The 19161-nt window shown below is 40.0% G+C and overlaps 1 protein-coding gene across 1 annotated transcript in view; it reads right to left on the bottom strand.

Moving 5' to 3' along the window:
• Positions 1-8491: 8491 nt before the first annotated feature.
• Positions 8492-19161, bottom strand: part of LAMA4 (laminin subunit alpha 4) — an 88510-nt gene continuing 77840 nt past the window's right edge. Inside the window, exons 32-40 of the mRNA XM_072141761.1 lie at positions 15658-15811; positions 14730-14923; positions 14346-14535; positions 13533-13688; positions 12498-12657; positions 12033-12163; positions 10595-10688; positions 8857-8976; positions 8492-8758 (exon numbers count right to left, since the gene is read on the bottom strand). Of these exons, the coding sequence (XP_071997862.1) occupies positions 8613-8758; positions 8857-8976; positions 10595-10688; positions 12033-12163; positions 12498-12657; positions 13533-13688; positions 14346-14535; positions 14730-14923; positions 15658-15811 (1345 nt within the window). The 3' untranslated portion in view covers positions 8492-8612. The remainder of the gene's footprint in view (positions 8759-8856; positions 8977-10594; positions 10689-12032; positions 12164-12497; positions 12658-13532; positions 13689-14345; positions 14536-14729; positions 14924-15657; positions 15812-19161) is intronic.

Genomic DNA, 19161 nt, shown 5'->3' with positions numbered 1-19161 from the left:
ATACAGATCAATGATAACAGTGCTCCTATGGGAAGTCACCATAAGATCACCATTATATGTGCTCTGCATGGACAGTATCTACAAATACATAAAAAATTACAAACACATAAATGAAATAAAAAAAAAGTCAAAGAAGGAATGCATTAACACACACACATAAAATTAAATAAAAACATTTTTTAGGAAAACATCTTTAAATGATTATTCCAGGAATCAGTATAATTCATATACAAATGGTTCCTTAAAATATAAGTTAATATGTAATTAGTTGTTTTAAAAAAATCAGTATATTTAATATACAAATGATTCCTTAATATATAAGTTAATATGTAATTAGTTGTTTTTAAAAATTTTGCTCCCTTAGCAGAAAAATGCAGTTGACATACATTATAATGTAGAATTTAACACCTTCCCGCTCTGCACCGGTATATCGGATGCTGAGTGCAGTGACTTCGCGCTCAGCGTCCGATATATTGGACGCAGAGCCGATGCCGGATCAGCTCAAGACTGATAGCCGGCACCCCAGTGTAACACCTGCGGTCGGAGTGGCAGGATCGCAGGTGTTTTACCCACGGCAATTAACTTGGCTTTAGGTGGTCATTTCCCCACGAAATCACCCCCCCCCCCGAGCCGGGGGGGGGGGGGGCAAGCGTGACGTCATCTTACAGGGAGAGTGTCAGCCCTGCGATGCATCAGTATTGCAGAGTATTAACTTGAACAAGCAATCAGATGACTGCTTGTTCATGTCCCACGGTTGAAAAAGTAAGAAAGTGTAAAAAAAAAAAAGGTTATTCAATTAAAAAAAAAGGCTAAATCATAACACAAACCCCACATATATAGTATCACTGCGTCCGTAACAACCCGTAGTATAAAAGTAAATCATTATTGAACCTGTACGATGAACGCCGTTAAAAAAAACTGTTATAAACCCTCCAAAAATTATGATTTATACCTATTCAATCCCACAAAAAATGCAATAAAAAGTGATCAAAAAAACATATGTACTCCAGAATGATACTGGTGCAAAGAACAAGCTATCAACCAGCTCCGTAGCCAAAAAAGTAACAAAGTTATGCCACTTGTAAGACGGCAATGCAAAAATGATAGATGTTCCCCCACATTAGGGTTTTAGTTGGCAAATTAAGTAAAACGTAAGAAAAAATATTCATGTCTGGTATCCCCGTAATCGTATCGACCCATAGAATAAAGATAACATGATTATTAGGCTATACGGTGAACACCAAAAAAAAGGAAAAAAATTCCAGTACAGAATTGATGCTTTTCTACTCCTGACCTCAAAAATATTCCAACAATAGGGGATACTAACCCCAAAATGGTAACACTGGAAAAAGCATCTCATCCCGTACAAAAAAATGCCGTCACATGGCCCCAATAAGGAAAAAGCAAAAATTTTATAGCCGACAAAAGGGGCCAATGAGGAAACTAAAATCCTGGCAGCTGCAGCACGCTCCTTCCCTTCTGCACCTCGCCGTGCGCCCATAAAACGGCCACATGTGGGGGGCCTCGGTACTCGGGAGAAATTGTAGAACATATTGTGTGGTGGGTTTTCTATTTTTATCTTTTGGAAATGTGTAAATTTTAGGGCTAAATGAACGTATAACCGATAAAATTTGACCATTCTAAATTTCACCTCCATTTTGATTCAATTACTATGAAGATCTCAAGGTGTTAAAAATCTTCCTAAAAGCTGTTTCTGATAGTATGAGGGGTGCAGATTTCAATATGGGTTGGTTGTATAGGAGGTTTTGATGCTAAATATGTAAAATTTCATTCAAAACTGTAATTATCCCCAAAATAGTCAATTCTGAAAATCCGGAAAAGCAATAATCTAGTTGTAAGCCGCGTGACAGCAAAATAAATTATCCAGACATTTCAAAAATTATGAAAATGTAAAGTAGACATATGGGAGATGTTATCCAGCAATATTTAGGTGGCAAATCTATCTGCCTGAAAACGCGATGATTTCGAAAATGGCAAATTTTTCAAAAAAACTATCATTTTTTCTTTAAATAAACACAAAAATTATCAGACAAAATTTACCACTAAAATGAAGTACAACGTGGGGAAAAAACAATCTCAGAATCGTTTAGATAAGTAACAATGTTCAAAAGTTATAACCATATAAAGAGACACAGGTCAGAATCCAAAAAATGGGACTGAGCCTTAAGCTACAAAATGGCTGCATCCTTAAGGGGTTAAAATGCTACTGGCCCTTTAATCAGTCCGTTAATTTCCTCTGCTCAGAGAAGATAACTCTGCCTACTTTAGAAAGGCCATAACATTTTTTGAATCATAAAAACAAACTATTTAAGCTAAATTTTTTTAACTAATGACATTGAGTTTTGTTATATTCATTTATTTATAGCATTATGGGTTTTTTTTATCAGATGGGCATATTCCCGGAATAGCCCTTTAACAAAGCATGGAGTTGCAGCAGCAGCCGCAGTCTGGCCATTGGGAGTCGGCAGTATCAGCTGCAGTCTAGTCACGGGGGTTGGTGGTGCCACGTGGAGGACTTGGGTGGTGGGAAATACGATGTTCCCTTTAGCCACAGTCTGGACGTTTGGCGTCATCGGCGTTAGCCCGAGTCTGGTAGTGGGGCGGTTTGCTGCTGAAGCCGCAGTGTGGTCGGAGAGTTGGCAGAATCAGCTACAGTCTTGTCTGTTTAATGCGTGATGTAACTTGCTCCATCTGCTATTTAAACAGATGATACTGACTGAGATACTTTTCTTGTATAAATATCTGTCTATCCACAATATGTGCAGCTAGAAGTTATATATTTGTGCAACACCCGTGCCAATGCATAGGCAGGTGGGTAGTTGCGAATAGTGCCCTCTCCAGGTCAGGAGCTGTGAGGGTGGTGTCACACGTTAGCGTTTTGATTCCATTTCGTAACGGAATCAAAGCACACTGGCATTCAGCGCCCTGTATCTGTGATTGGCCACGGGCCGCCCCAGTGTGCTTTGATTCCGCTACAAAACGGAATCAAAACGCTATTGTGTGGCCTCACCTTCAGGCTGCGGTCACACGTTGTGTTTTGAATGCATTTTTGGCCCGTTTTTAAGCAGTCCATTAAAAAATGCATGCATCCGTTTTTGACAGGTTTTACCAATTATCTTAAATAAAACTGATTAAAAACAGATCCGTTTTCAAAATATGCATGCACTTTTTAAAACGCATGCGTTTTTTTGACAGACTGTTTAAAAACGGGCCAAAAATGCGTTCAAAACGCCACGTGTGACCGCAGCCTTAGGGAGACTGATCATCTGTCTAGGAAGGCTCTAGAACCTGGGCATCGTGTAATTGCAGCTGTAGATGCTGCCTGGCAAGGCAACAGTTAACAATGTGAATGTTGTTAGCCAATTATATGCTTAGTAATTGCTGTAAGGAAGGAGTAAGTTGGTTGGATGATCCACCTGAGCTGGACACACCCCAAGATTATATAAGCCTTGGGTGTGGAAGGTTCTGGTCTCCTTCTCCTAAGGTCTCTCATGGGAGAGGTGACTCCCCAGCACATGGCCTGCAGACCTCCATCACCAGATATCTGCCTCAACCTTACTGCTATAGCAGCCACCATCCTCCAGCCTGAAGCCACCGTGCCAGGCTGTGAGCCCATCATCATGAGCAATCAGATCTGGCCAGCTATCTTCTTCCAGCTGATGTTTGCTGATGTTTGGGCTTTGCCTGCTGTTTAAAGTTCAATAAAGAACTGTAAGTTGATTTGCATCCGTCTGATCCCTGGATACGGCTGTCTACCACCACGGGCTTCCCCATCCATTACCCAGGGACCTATCTTACAGACCATTACATCAGCCTCTCCCTCCTTATTTCTTGCACACACCACCTGCTGGAGACCTTCCAGGCTGTAGGACAGCCCTCTGGTCCCCATACCAAGCACCATGACATCAGTGTGCCCTAGGCTGCTAAAGAGCCACTCTGGTATTCTGGGCCCCGGCTGCCTCAAGGCCCACAAGAAAAGGATAGGCAATATTGCAAGTGGTGTCACAAATAGGACATTAACTTCTGTGCCTTATACTGGCACATTGAACTTTATTTTTACAAAGCCACCCACGAGGTTAACCCCTGCCAAAGAACTCTATCAGCACTGCTACATCTGGCGCTGCAGTGTGGAAAGAGTTAACCTCTGACCCGGATTTAATAAATTCCAGCCTGCCAAAAGTCACTGGCCGGAATCCACAGTCTGCACGGACCAAGCTCCGCCCCCTACACAAATCCTGCCTCAGAGCTCTGTGAGAAAATTCAGCTCCTGGCGGGAAGGACTTGATCTCCGCCATCTGTGGCGAAACTCTCCTGCGCTGCACCGCCTGCTCAGCAGCGCCCCCCAACTGCAGTAGGTCAGTCTGGGAATTACACCCTTCCAACTGTCAGCCATGAGGAGGAATCTAAAGCACCTGCGGTTATCATCATGTGCTCTACAGCGCCCCCCAGCTATTGAAGGTCAGTGAAGTGCCCGCCTCCTTTTTTTGCTGAGATGCCTACTGCTTTCAAGTGACTTTCCTACTGCTGATTTCTCCCAGGCTGATGATCTTCCTGCTCCAGCCCCAGCTGATACAACGGATGCCCCAACTGTGCCTGCAGCCCCTCCTTCTGCCACCGGGTGTCTTTAGCTGGCTACTGCTACCAATGCACCCCTTCTGCTGAATGCAAAACTGCTGCTTCAAAGGACTGTGTCTCTCACATCCAGAGGAGATCCTTTGCTTTATTTTTCTTTTTTCTTCACCAAGAACTGTACCCAGAGGATGGACTCTTTAGCTTAGAGCTATCTGAGAGACTTATAGTCAGATACGCTGAGGAAAAAGTTAATTTTTATGCACAATATGCCTTCGCTTTTAGGAAACAGATATTTTGCTTATGTGCCAATACATTGCCTTCTCTTTCAGTTTAGTTTCAGTATGCGTCCAATAAGACAAGACAGGAACTCCTGACCACGAAAGTAGATGAAAAGGGTGATACGATACTAAGCAACCAATAAGAATGATCGCCACCTTTGACAATGGGGCAGATCGGGCCAAGGAAGTTTTGACAAAACACTGGCCCATCTTATGTATGGACCCGGATTTAAAGAGGACCTGTCACCCCATTTATCGGCACTAGGAGCTGCTTACTAAAGTAAGCAGCTCCTAGTGCTTGAACAAACGCTGCAGTGTTAGAGGTTTCCGGTAACGCTATCTAACAATGCAGCAGGGCATAGTGTAATTGTCGGACAGCTCGCAAAGCTGTCCGACGTATTCATGAGGGGGCGTGGTTGGGGCGTGACTAGGGGCGGTGACTGCCGCCTAGCGCGTGGCAGTCAATGCCGGCCTATGGAGCGAGCGGGGCGGTCCAAGGTAGAGGCAGCGCCTCGGACCGCCCCCTCATGATTACACTATACCCCGCAGTGTTTGATAGCGTTACCGGAGGTTTCCGGTAATGCTATCACTCTAACACTGCGGCGTTTGATCAAGCACTAGTGCCGATAAATGGGGTGACAGGTCCTCTTTAAAAGATGTCATTGGGGACAGACCTGCTATCACTTTTAGAAGGGGCAGATCAATTAGGGACAGAGTGGTGCACAGCCACTACAAGGCCCCCACTCAGAGTGGAACATGGCTTGATCGTAAAACATGTGGATGCTTTAAATGCAGTGGCTGCATAGCATGCCCATATCTGAAGATGGGCAAAACCTTCTTTGGAAATAACAACAATAAGACATACACTATTAGGGACTTTATTAACTGTAGGTCGAAGGGGGTCATCTATAAAGCGACATGTGTATGTGGACTTATACATAGGGAAAACCATCCAAGAGTTCCGAAGGAGGATCGGGGATCACTTGGGCGACATTGAAAATAACCGAGATACCCCAATCGCACGCCATATACACCTGGCACACAACGGACAAGCCTCAGCAATAAAATTTACAGGGATTGAGCTAGTACCCCCCTCCAGAGAGGAGGAGATTGGGATTGGAGGGTCCTACAAAGTGAGGCAAGGTGGATTTACCTGTTAAATACGGTGGCACCTGGTGGTCTTAATATGCAGATGGAATATGCATGCTTTATTTAAATACCTCCTCTAATAATATACAATAATAAAGAATCCGTAGATTTAGGCAGTGGTGCTCTTTACAGTTCATATACCAACCAAGTAAGATGATGGGCCAACTGCTGATGCCTTCTGGCCTCTCACTCTGATGAGATACGTCTCAATGACTGGTGTACTGTTAACCATAGTGTCCCCAATGAGTCACTGATTATTGATTATCAATAATAAATAATTGTAACATGCCCTTGTTATCTCTTCTTGATATATTTTGGATATAATTTTAAATAGCATTTACCTACTTGTCTTAAACATTTCAGACGCATAATCTGCCAACACTCTTATCTAGACAGCTTTATGCCCGCTGCTGTATATGCCCGTATTACATGGTGAGTCCTATCATATACTTTAAGAGTCGCGCAGCGCACCCGCGATGCAGATACGCAGGCGCAGCTTCTGGAGTTGCCAGGCAACCCTGTCAATCTATTCGGCCGCTACCCCGGAAGTGATGTGTGACACTTCCGGTTCGGGAACCAGCGCGTCACGGACGGTAACTTTGAGGAAGCATGTGTTGAAGCTACTGGTGACCTATCGGTAAGTTCACCGGGAGGGAGGGGCCGGTTACTTTTTAAACTTGGCTCACACTCTGGAAAGGCGTCACACGCCAAGCCACCCTGTGTGAACACGAGGCACTGCTGGTGGGAGAGGGCACTCCCTCCCTACCTAATACCTCAATTTCGTTGAACCACGGACCATTGTGGTAAGCATTACGATATCTCTGGGGTAATATTTTGGAGGCATTATATCTGAAGACTAAATTAAGTGTGTCCATTATTTTTAGAGCCATTTTTTTGAATTCTCCCTCTGATGAAACTTGATTGTGGAAACGCGTCAGGGAGGTGTGTTGATCTATTTAGGACAAGGGACAGAGATTTGGGACTGCCCTTGTTAGGGCGGGAGTCTTTTGGGGCATAGGGTGAGTTTAGACAGTGTCTCACACGTCCCAATCGGTCCACAACAAATAAAGAAAGGATGGACCCCCTCCCGTCCTAGGCCCTCTCGGACTGGCTATATGAGGTTTGATAAGTTGGATCCCAGCGGGGTCCCACGTTGAATATGCCTCTTCAGGGTATGTAATTATTCTAACTTACCATATGCCAGTATTCGAGGTATGTTATTTCTTGGTTACTGACACGTCTATATATTTACCCTAACTGTCATTTATGAAAGGGTTTATTTGCACTAGGGTGCTGAGGCTTGGTGCGTTTATGTTTATTATGTGTGAGCTTTTAGTATGCTAGGTACTTTTTAGAGGATTATAATAAAATGTATACCTTTTAATTGTCAAATATTTTGCTGATTTTCATATTTGTACTTGATGACAGAATAACCTATGTAAGAGTTCTATGCTATTTGTGTAGTACTATCACTGGACATTCTCACATTTCAATCCCCTAGTGATGTTTACACAATAATGATCATATTAGCCCCTTACTTAACAATTTTGCTCAGTGTTATTGCTGTTTTAGCTCCTATCACTCCCTAGGCTGCTCAGTGCAAAATCCCAGGGTGTGGACAGGGCCTCTCTAAGCAGACATTGCATGACCCAACTAGTTCTGTGGGGTGACAATGTGGTTACATTATCAGGGTACAAGGTGTATATACACTTTTATCTGGTGCATGACATTGTACTAATATTCTGACACATAGATAGAAATGAGACAGATCAGAGATGAGAGATGCATGATGCCTATTACACAGAGGCTAACAGACTTTTACACAGTTACACTTTTAGCTCTGCTACATCTCACAGATATGTGCCTGCATCCCCCCTTCACTAAACTCCTTGTAGTTTGTAGCTTGGAGCTCCTGTCTGTTCACGATGTCTTGGCAGGAAGTGATCAGTGTGAGCTCCATGCAGAGGGTGTGGCTACAGGGTCAGAGCAGAGAGAGACACAGAAACTCCACAGCATGTCAGTCACACACAAATCCAAGATGGCAGCCACCGACCCTAAATTAGAAGTGACAGGGTCATGTCTACGGGAAACTGAAATTATGTCCCTGTGTTATCAGAGCTGACAAATTTGTTTGCAGGGGGTCAGCTTCTGTCTGCACAAGGGAAGGGGTAAGGGGAGCTAGTAGAGCTTTGATGGCACAGGGACTCGCAGCCTTGCACAGACTTCAGACATGACGTGACATGATCTTCTTTGCTACCAGGTAAACTTTTATATACTTTTAAAATTTATTTAACTAAAAATGTTTATTGTAAAATAGATTGGGAATTAGTATTACACAGTCTGTGGAAACCTGTCATTAAATCAAATTGTGAAATCCTGATGATAAGTTCCCTTTCATAGAATTTGCCCAATCTATGTAGACGAATGCCAGAGAAAGTCAGAGCCCTGTCGCAAAACTGTGTTTGGGCCCCTTTCCACATAATGCAAGTTTTTTCTTTTATTGCTACTACTTGGTATGACATTTTGGTCAAGTCATTGTAGTAAATCAAGTGATGTTAAGCAAACGTACAAAGTTTTATTGTGCATAGTGACTTAGAATAAAGGACAAGTATTGATGCTGACTGCCCCATTGACAAAAGACGCTTTGCTGAAGCTCACTGGACGTTTGTCTATCACAAAGTTGCGAATGCAGCCCATGAAAGAATTCCTTGTGGTCAAACTTGGTGAAAGGAAAGGATCTAAGAATGGGGGAAAAAAAGAAAAATATCATCAAAGGTTCATGGTAAAAATACAGTGAGACATATTTAAGTGAAGTTTACACTTTATTCATGCATACCTGGCACTCCTCCAACAAATATGGGCTCTTTAAGGTGGACCAGCTTTCTATTTAGAGGTCCAACAACATGGTTTATCTCAGAATCAACATCCAGTTGCACCACGTTGGCATCCCTTATAACTAAAAAAATATATACAGAGGTTAGTAACCACTCTAAAGTAGTATAATAGCATTCAATTAATCACTGAGTATCCATAATATATGACACTGAGGTAGAACCACATGAGCCCACACCTACCCTGTTACACCTGTTTCTTCCATTCATGACCCCTATTTAGAATTATCTATTGCCCTCTATCTTCAAGCATCACAGTGTTATCAGACAGAAAGTAGCCTGATCATCCTATTGCTATAGGTTACTGTACAGGGTTGGCAAATACTAGATGAGGCATTATCATTTCCTGATCTTGGAAGACTCATAAAATAAAATTCAGAATAGTTTTTTTTAAATAATATGTATGGGTTATATGTGATCTTTATAAAGCTCAGTTCACACTACAGTTGTGATTTCTGTCTCTAGTATCCATCTAGAAAAGTAAAAAAATGAAATAGAATGGATCAAGTTCTAAAAATCAATGTCAAGTTTTATGTCATCCGTTGTCATCAGTTGTACAGTGATCCGTTATGCTTCAGTTATTTTTTACGGAACAAAAGACGGAGCAAAAACCGATTCAAAACTGTTGGTGCCAAACTGACCACAACAGATGACATTAAATTTTTTTACCTTGAAGTCAATGGGACATGTAATAAGTGTCAGTTTTAAATTTTTTTTAGATGAAGAAATAGACAGAAATAGTTAATATATAGATTTATAAATAGAAAAAGAGATGATGGATAGATTATAGATAAATGTGAGTGATAGAAAGAAAGATAGGTAGGCAAATAGAAATAAGAGATCAATAGGTAGATTAGAAATTATAGATAGAAAAGGGAGATTGATAGGTAGGTAAAAATTAGAAATCTATAGATGGCAACTACAGGTGGTCCCCTACTTAAGAACACCTGACTTACATACGAGCCCTAGTTACAAACGGACCTCTGGATTTTGGTAATTTACTGTACTTTTGTCCTAGGCTACAATAAACAGCTGTAACAGTTATCAATGGTGTCTGTAATTAATCTTTATTGTTACTCCTGGTTCTAATGACAATCCAACATTTTTAAAATCCAATTGTCACAGAGACCAAAAAAAAATTTGCCTGTGGTTACAATGATAAAGTATACAGTTCCGACTTACATACAAATTCAACTTAAGAACAAACCTACAGACCCTATCTTGTATGTAACCCGGAGACTGCCTGTATTATGAGGGATGGATAGATAGATTTGTGGATAAATAGACAGATATAGAAGCTATATAGATTGATGTATTGAAAAGTGTAATTAAAAAAATTGATCCTACAAAAAAACAGATACTAACTGAAAAACAAGGGTCAGATTTTTAACAAGGAAACCTTAGGGTATCAGTTAAATAAACGGACACTATGTCATCAGTTACTGTCAGTTTATCTACCTTTGCTGTTCATCCTTTTTTTTTTTTAAACTGAGATAAAAAAATGGATATGCCAACGGTAGTAAGAAATTAGCCTAACATTGTGAAATTGTAGTGCCATTTAACCCTTCAACTTTTTTTTCTGAAATTCTTTTTTGCCTAGTTTGTTTAATAGAATAACTGCAAACATTAATTATAGGGATTTTGAGAACTTGCTGTAGCGCAAATAACCTATTTTTTACAAACCTGCAATTCTGTGCCATTGTCCATCACAAAGACTCTGTTTTGGGACAACACTTGTAGAGAACTCTTTGTTGCCAAAGTTCACTTTCACTACAACCTAAATTAAAACAAAAAATAACTTTACTGTCAATATTTTTTACTGTAATAAATATCATTGCATGTATGGTAGTTCTTTGATGGTGAAACATGTTAAAATTTTTTTTATAATACTTTGTGTGTCAAATAGCACAGCTAAATACAAATTTCAGTAGCTATGTGGCATTTGCTCAGCCTATAACATACCAGAGAAACCCCTAAAAAGAGAGCTTATTTGAAAACTAAACCCCTCAAGAAGTATAGTAATACAATTTTGGGGTGGCTATACCACATCAATTATATTTTATTAACTTTTTCAGGGGGGAATGCAAAAAAAAGATTTTTTACTTTTATTTTTTCTTATGCACCGTATAGCATAGATATTATTTTATTTATGTTCTTTGGGTCAGTACAATTACAGCACTATCCCTTTTATATATCTCTTTATGTGTGAATAATTTTGCTGAATAAAAACACATTTGAGGGCTTATTTTTTGCAGGACAAGTTGTACTTTTTATTGGAATCATTGTTGTGTAAATGTGACATTTTGATCACTTTTCCTAGCTTTTTTTGTTTGGTGGATGCACAAAAATCCCAATTTTTGTACCAGGAGCTACGCGCTGAAGATCTCAGGGTAGGAGGATTGAACTGAGGCATGGAGGCAACTGAGGCATGGAGTGGCTGCGCCTTGTAGCTTCAGCTCCGACTACTCCATGCCCTAGTAGCCCCTTTCACCTATTTGCATATTAGGGCAATAACAAATTTACAAACTTATCGGGCGCTGAAGGATTAGCCCTAAAAAGGGCTCCAATGGCATTTATTAGAGGAACCTGCCATCGGATCTACCTTAATAGGTAAATTTGAGATGGTAGGTTTCCTTTAATTCTCCTGATCTTTATCGACACAGTCCTACAATCACATTATTTAAAAATGATCAAATTAAAGGGACTCTTTACATTGGTTGTTAAAGGGGTTTCCCAAGCTAAAAAGTCTTCTAGTCATCTAGAATGTATTTTAGTATTCAAGTTAGCACCTCTTTCTTAGCACATGTGAAGTTTCAGCGATACTCTACTCTAAAGCTGCATTTTACAGAATACCCCAAATCCTCTTGCATTCACTTTTAGCCCAGCAGATCCTCGCCTCTCAAACTAACTCTGATCCAAGTAAGGTCCAGTCACTCCTGGCAATTTTCGCAATGTGTAGCACATGATTACATCATACTGTCCATTTTAATGGGTGTCCTTTTAATCAGCAACATCACAAGGCACATGCATGTTCTTTCACAATCACAAAAAAACTTAACATCACAATCATGAGCACAGTAAATGAAAGAATTGTCAACCTTTTTATCAGAAATCTCAATACCTGTCCGTCCTTCATGTGCAGATTTAGATATTCTTCCTGTATATTTTGAATGTGGAATATAATACCAGAGTTGCTTCTTGGACGAACTTCTATTACAAATTCAAATTTTATCCCGGTGTCAAAGGATTCAGCTGCAAAGAAAAAAGAATACATTTTTTTGTAAGCCAATATGTACATTTATAAATCTAGTTGATTGAATCTGAAGAAATTGACTTATTCCTTCCAAATGGGAGATGTAATAACTGCCTATTTTCAATACATAATATCTTACAAGATAATCACCTATTCGTTACTGTTCATTTTATGTAGTTCCTGCTGCACTGGCCTTGATCAGACATCATTACGCTTGGTACATGCTGCACCATATTGATTTACATGTTCATGTTAAATAAAAGCTTTTGTCAAGACTGACCAGACAGTCCTGACTCCTGTAGAACACAGAGATTCAATTCATTAGATCATTACCTAGGATGACATATCCTCCTTCAGAAGAAATATAAGTTCCAGATTCCACTGGGCCTTCAAAACAAGGCGTCACACTGAATGTCTGGGATGGAGTTGTCACAGAGCGTCCATTGAGCTGCAGATCCCCGAGGCAGCCACTGAAACTGTAAACTGAATTGATCTAAAGGAAAACCAGAACTTATGTAATTATATGCAACGTTACATAAGTTTAAATGTATATACGTATATATTGCTTTAACCCCTTATTCCGCACCTGTTTTCCACATTAATGCTTTTGCAATTTTTCTGGGTTTTTTTTCCCGTTGATTCCTTTGTCAAGCCGTAACTTTTATATTTTTTGGTCACTATAGCTGTATGGAGTCTTGTTTTTTTTTTTTTGGGGGGGGGGGGTAAATTTAGTTTTAAAAGCACAGTTTTGTGTTTCATATGCCATATGCTGTGCATATACATAAAATAAATGTGATGTTTTTTTCCAATAAAAGTTTTCTGCCAATATTGTCAAACCTAAATAACAAAATATTTTTTTTCTCTTGATCCATTCGCATACAGCAATACAACATTCATTTGTTTTTTTTTTTAAATGCCTTATCTTTTTAAAATGAAATACTTTCTCTATTCATTCATTCACTGGATAGCACATGGACAAATTCAATTCAAAGGGCTCATGCACACAGTCATGGTTTCTACGGCCCGGTGTTTGAGTCAACAGTCCAAAGCACAGAATTGAGAGCTGGTGTTTGTGGCTCAAGTTGTCTTATTTGCTGTCATTGTCTTCACGAGCAGACTTCAAACACTGATAACACATGGGCTGCAAAGAGTGGACTGTTTTTTTCAGCCAGTACACATTCAACTGAAGAGAGCTTTTACTGTGTACAGTAGATTATTTCTTAGGCTATTTTGGTCCACATTAAGCCAGAATACTGAAAAATGTCCCGATTATGTATAACTTTAACTGGGCAAATAACTAAAGTGGGATTAGCAATCCAGAAGAAGGGACTCCCTGGAAGTTCTATAGAGGTGAATATATATTTTTACCTGTACATTCTTCATAGCTTTCCCAGGAGCTACACCTCCTATGTAAAGTGGTGCAGTTATGTTCCAAGCAGCGTGACCCAGAGGAAGGCTATCTTCAAGCATCCGTAGACCATCAATTATTAGTTTACCCTTATTCATGTCACGGACACATATTATCTAGTTAGGAACATAATACAAGGAATATTATTAGTAAAATGATCATCAGCCATTATTATGGGAATCAGACATTAAAACATTGTTTTTTGGTAGGACTTATACGGTAGTAATTCTAATTCATAGGAGACATGGATTTAGAAAGAAGAGAATGTTTTAAAACTGATGTTCCTCAAAGGTTCCCTTTAGTTTATAATCCAATAATACTATTGTCTAATGTGCATTCTGTGTTGTTTCTTTTTACATTGTGCTAAAATATTTTTAGATTACAGGCGGTCCCCTACTTAAGAACACTCGACTTACATACGACCCCCTAGTTACAAACAGACCTCTGGATATTGGTAATTTATGGTACTTTAGTCCTAGGCTACAATAAACAGCTGTAACAGTTATCAAAGGTGTCTGTAATGAAGCTTTAATGTTAATCTTGATTCTTATGACAACCCAACATTTTTAAAATCCAATTGTCACAGAGACCAAAAAAGTTCTGGCCGGGATTACAATGATAAAATATACAGTTCAGACTTAAATACAAATTCAACTTAAGAACAAACCTACATACCCTATCTTGTATGTAACCCGGGGACTGCCTGTATTCTAACAAAATACAACCAAAGTACTGTCTGAAGGCACATATCTTTTCAGGTGGTTATGACTTACAGTGTGCCACATGCCATCATTGTACTTCTCTTGGCTCTTGATTGTCAGCTTTTGTTTGCCAATATTGAACTTAAAATGTAGTTGACCATCAGCAAGGAAAAGAGTTACAAAGTTGTTTTCATCTTCATCCGACACGTAGAAGATCATTCCATGGGAAGAATGTGTCCGAAAGCGGAAAGATAATTCAGACCTGTGAAGTATAGAAATAACAATACATTGCTCAGCATCTTATCTTATATACCTACATGTGTATAAGCTACTGCTGTATATAACACTAAACAATAAAAATAGTACAAACCTTATTGGCAGGCACTGATAATTTGATGTTATGGATAAGTCAGTCTGATACAATTGCAGTCTACAACACAGTGAAGGTCAACTTACTTTTTATGAAATTGTTTAGGGATGTGTTGGAATTCATGGCGGCTGTTAGCAGTTCCTCCATACAGATAAGAATTCCTGACTGCTTTTGGGCTGCTGTGTGACGCACATTGAGAGATAACATCTGGTTGCTCATCAATTTTTATGTTCTTTGGAGCAATAATACTGTGGTGAGGATCTGCTTTATGCTTTCCAATCTGTGTTTATATAAAGAAAAATGGCAGAAAGTTAATATGATTGCATTGTGATATTCTAATATTACTGGCAAGTCATAAATCATACCAAACTAAACCTACCAACTAGATAGCTTACACAGTTTGATAGAACTGCTGCATTTTAAGAGGTTATGATCTCTCAAACAAAATTTTCTTTTATAAATTTGCCTTAACACTTTATGGGAGTTCTTCATGGCTTGTATTGGCATAAAAGCGCATGGAATTGCATTGTTTTCCCCCCATGTGCCATTTCCGCATAAGTGGAGTGGCATGGTGTGGTCCACTAACCATGGCCTATGCCCATTCCTACACTCAACTGTGCTGGAGCTTCTTAGTATATCCACCGGGACCTGCTGGTAAACATCAACCCCATAACCCCCCCCCTCTATAGCTATTACTGATGATGAATAAATAGAAATTTGACAGTAATTAACTAATAAATCATTTCTTTCAGACATAGGTAAGAATTTTTACTAACTTGGTGAGGAGCCTCACACTGTTGTTTTGCATTGGAATGAATTTATGAAATCTGATTTTTATGGTTATACATCTCAGAGAAAAGCAAATCTTAGTGAAAAATGTGAAGTGTAAATTGACCTTGGCTATATTCAGTATGGGTTAAAATAATAAAGAGTGAATAACTTTCCTATTAGTTCCTTCCTGCACAGCAATAGTTATTTTGCCGCAAATAATATATTTTTTTTTATTTTACTTACTCTATGCTTTTGTTTTCCTTTTGCCTTGGAAGAGTTTTTTCCACGTTTATGGGTAAGAGCAATTGGCGGTGCCTCAACTGGACATCCATACAAAGATACCTGAACCTTTTCTGTATATTTTTGAAAGTCTTCAACTTCTACATCTCTGTCAATTCTGTGCAACAGCAAAGGCAAACATATATGATGACCACAGGACAATACTTAAATTAGATTGTTGTCTTACTTTAAAAGAAGATGGTAGCACCATTACAGATAAAAAAAAAAACTAATATTAACATGCATGTGTATATAGAAAATGCTGCAATATGATGCAGCTATTCATAAACAGGTACTCAAAGCCAAAAGATAGGACAGAGGGGAAGGGGCATGAAGGATGATAAGCTACTTCATACAACATGGTCAGACAGAGTAGCCATCTAGAAGATCTAGTCATACATCAGCTATAGCTGGACAGTCAGACCAAAACATTACTGCTCCTGAGTAGTTAACATGGTGCATCATTTTGATTACTGAGGAGATTCAGCCAGCTAGTGCAAGTTTACAATAACTACAAATGAAATGTCCCGTAAAACGGGTCATTACTAAATTCAGCTCTGATTAATTTCCTGGTTGACTGGAGACCTTTAAACTACTGTCACTTTTAAGGCTGGAGTTCCCTTAGTTTAACAACTTATTCCCGCTATAGCTATCCAATAGTGTTCATTTGCTGTTATCTACACTCCAAAAGGAATGTTTACACCTGTATTACATTATACCTGCCACTGAGGAGTTGATGTGATATTTATATTATTTTGAAATAATTGTATTCTTTATTGCAGAATCCTAGGATTTGATTGGTTAGTTGCTCAGTATTCTTTGGAATGAGCTCTGCATCAATCTTTAAATAGGAGTTCATTTCAAGGTTCTGGGCTTTTTCTCATGGTCTCGGTCATTGTTTTATGAGATATGGAATACAGACATTGCTTTTGCTTTTGTACTGCTGATGTGGCAGAGCCGACTCAGCTTCTCTGGATATGACTGCCAGCCTCCCAAATTCCTGCTATTCCGGGGTATATATATTAATCAATGGAGCCTAGGGGGGTATATATTAATGAATGGAGCCCCGGGGGAGGGGGGTTATATTAATTAATGGAGTCTGGAAGGGTGTATATTAATTAATGGAGCCCGGGGGGGTTTATATTTAAGAATGGAGCATGGGGGGGGGGGGGATTTATTAATTAATGGCGCCTGGGGGTATATATTAATGAATGGAGCCTGGGGGGGGGGGTATATTAATGAATGGAGCCCGGGGGGGTGTATATTAATGAATGGAGCCTAGGGGATGTATGTTAATGAATGGAGCCTAGGGGGTGTATATTAATGAATGGAGCCTAGGGGGTGTATATTAATTAACGGAGCCTGGGGGGGTTTATATTAATTAATGGAGCCTGGGGTGCTGTATACTAATGGACACTTGGGGGCTGTATATACATAATTGAGCCTGGGTGCTGTATATACTTAATTATACTGGAGCTGTGGGGGGGTAGTTGTATATTAATATTTGTATCTTAAGATTCTGCGTTTTTAATGCCACCACATTTCACTGCTAAGGGGCCCACTGAGGCTCTGTCGCCCAGGGGCCCACTGAAACCTGGAGCCGGCCCTGCTGACTAATGTAATATGGTCATACCTGTCACCCACGAACTGACACTAGACAAACTCCACAGACAGCCAGAAGGTGTATGGAAACATTTTTGTTAGTTTAGTTTTCACAATATTTGAATAAAGATAATTATTTTTTCCTGAATAAATTTACTGCAGGGTCCTGGACCTAGTTAATTAATTCTGTTAATTAGTTCTGTTTATAGTTGTGACAGTGCCTTATAAATATCTACCCATATACAATTGTTCCAGTGCAGTGTTTGAAGGCCATGGCTCAACACTTTTTATGTGAGTTAGCGAAACTTGTTAGTACCATCACTTGCGTTGTTCCATTAATGATTCTCTAGAGGAAAAAAGTACCTTGTGACCATAATTAAATAGTCATAAATAGTCAAATAGGAAAGTTACAATTCACATACCTCTAATACAGTAATACAATTCCTCTAGATTTCAAGCCAAAGAAGTGAAATGAAATATACATGGTGACCCTAATGCATGCAGCTTGTAATCAGAAGATCCCTATGTGTTTACTTTCCGTCGATGCCGAAAAGGCATTCGATAGAGTGAGCCGAGACTTCATGGAGATGACCCTGCATCAGCTGGGCTTAGGTCCACACATGCCAGCTCACATTATGGCCCTATATCACGGCCTGACTATAAGTAATAGTACTCGCCAGGGCTGCCCTCTCTATTGCTTCATTGCTCTATATTTTGGTGATGGAATCTCTAGCTGTACTATGGTGGATTCCATCAAAAAAAGGCCATCATCGCAGATGACCTACTATTATACGTTACCCAACCACACATCTCACTCCGGCAATAATGGCTGAGTTCAAAATCTTTTCAGAGCTGTCCAACTTTAAGGTTAATTTTACAAAATACAAATTACTCCACGTCAATCTTCCTGACACCACGGTGGAGGACATCCGTTAATTTCCCCTTTCAGTGGGCTGAGGCCACCATTACCTACCTGGTAGTACAGATTTCAACGGATCTGTCCACTCTTTTCCAAGCTAACTACCAGCCTCTCCTAACCTCAGTAGAGAAGGAGTTCCTTGCCTGGAAGCGCCTCGCTTTCATGGTTTGGAAGAATAAATGTGATCAAAATGGACATATTGCCGAAGATACTTTATTTCTTCCAAACAATCCATCTACGCCTGTTGCCCTCCTTCTATGTTAGGCTTAAGCGTATGACTTTATATGGGCTGAAAGTAGACCCCGCATGTCATAAAATCTTCTTACCAGACCTAAGGAACTAGGAGGGCAGGACTACCTGATATAGGTTTGTATGAGAAAAGCTCATTTTTAGCATGTCTGGTAGATGTGGTTCTGGGCTCGTCCTCTAGACTCTGGGTGGCGCTGGAAGCGTCACTTAACCCTGCACCACTCTTGGCATCCCCATGGCTACCTGCAATTGCTCGTGATGCGACATCCTCTCACTCGCCTTTATATAAAACACTCCTCACTGGATGGGACAGATTAAGGAAAAAACCTAACCTCTATCCCTTGTCACGGTGTCACCATTAATTTCACATCCTAAATGTCCTCTGAGAGACCTGAACCCTGAGCTTTTTGGAATGTCGCATGCCACTGTGATACAGGTCTGAGGGGCACTGGAGGGATGGGATCTATACTCACTAGAAGGTTGGTTTCCCACCGATATGAGAAGTAGCAAATGGTTTATGGCCAACCAATTGAGAAGTTTCATACAATCACTAGGCCCCATCCAGATTCTCACACGTGAACTCACATACACTGAACAGCTATTTATAGGCACTTCTGCTCCTAGGCACATGATTTCTGCTATCTATGGGTGGCTGCTGAGAGAGAGGGCTAAGAAGTCAGTTGGCTCGTACCGACAGG

Source organism: Engystomops pustulosus, chromosome 3 (assembly GCF_040894005.1).
Source record: "Engystomops pustulosus chromosome 3, aEngPut4.maternal, whole genome shotgun sequence".
Classification (NCBI taxonomy): domain Eukaryota; kingdom Metazoa; phylum Chordata; class Amphibia; order Anura; family Leptodactylidae; genus Engystomops; species Engystomops pustulosus.
The sequence above is the reverse complement of the archived record's forward strand: the minus strand, read 5'-3'. Positions and strand labels throughout refer to the sequence as shown.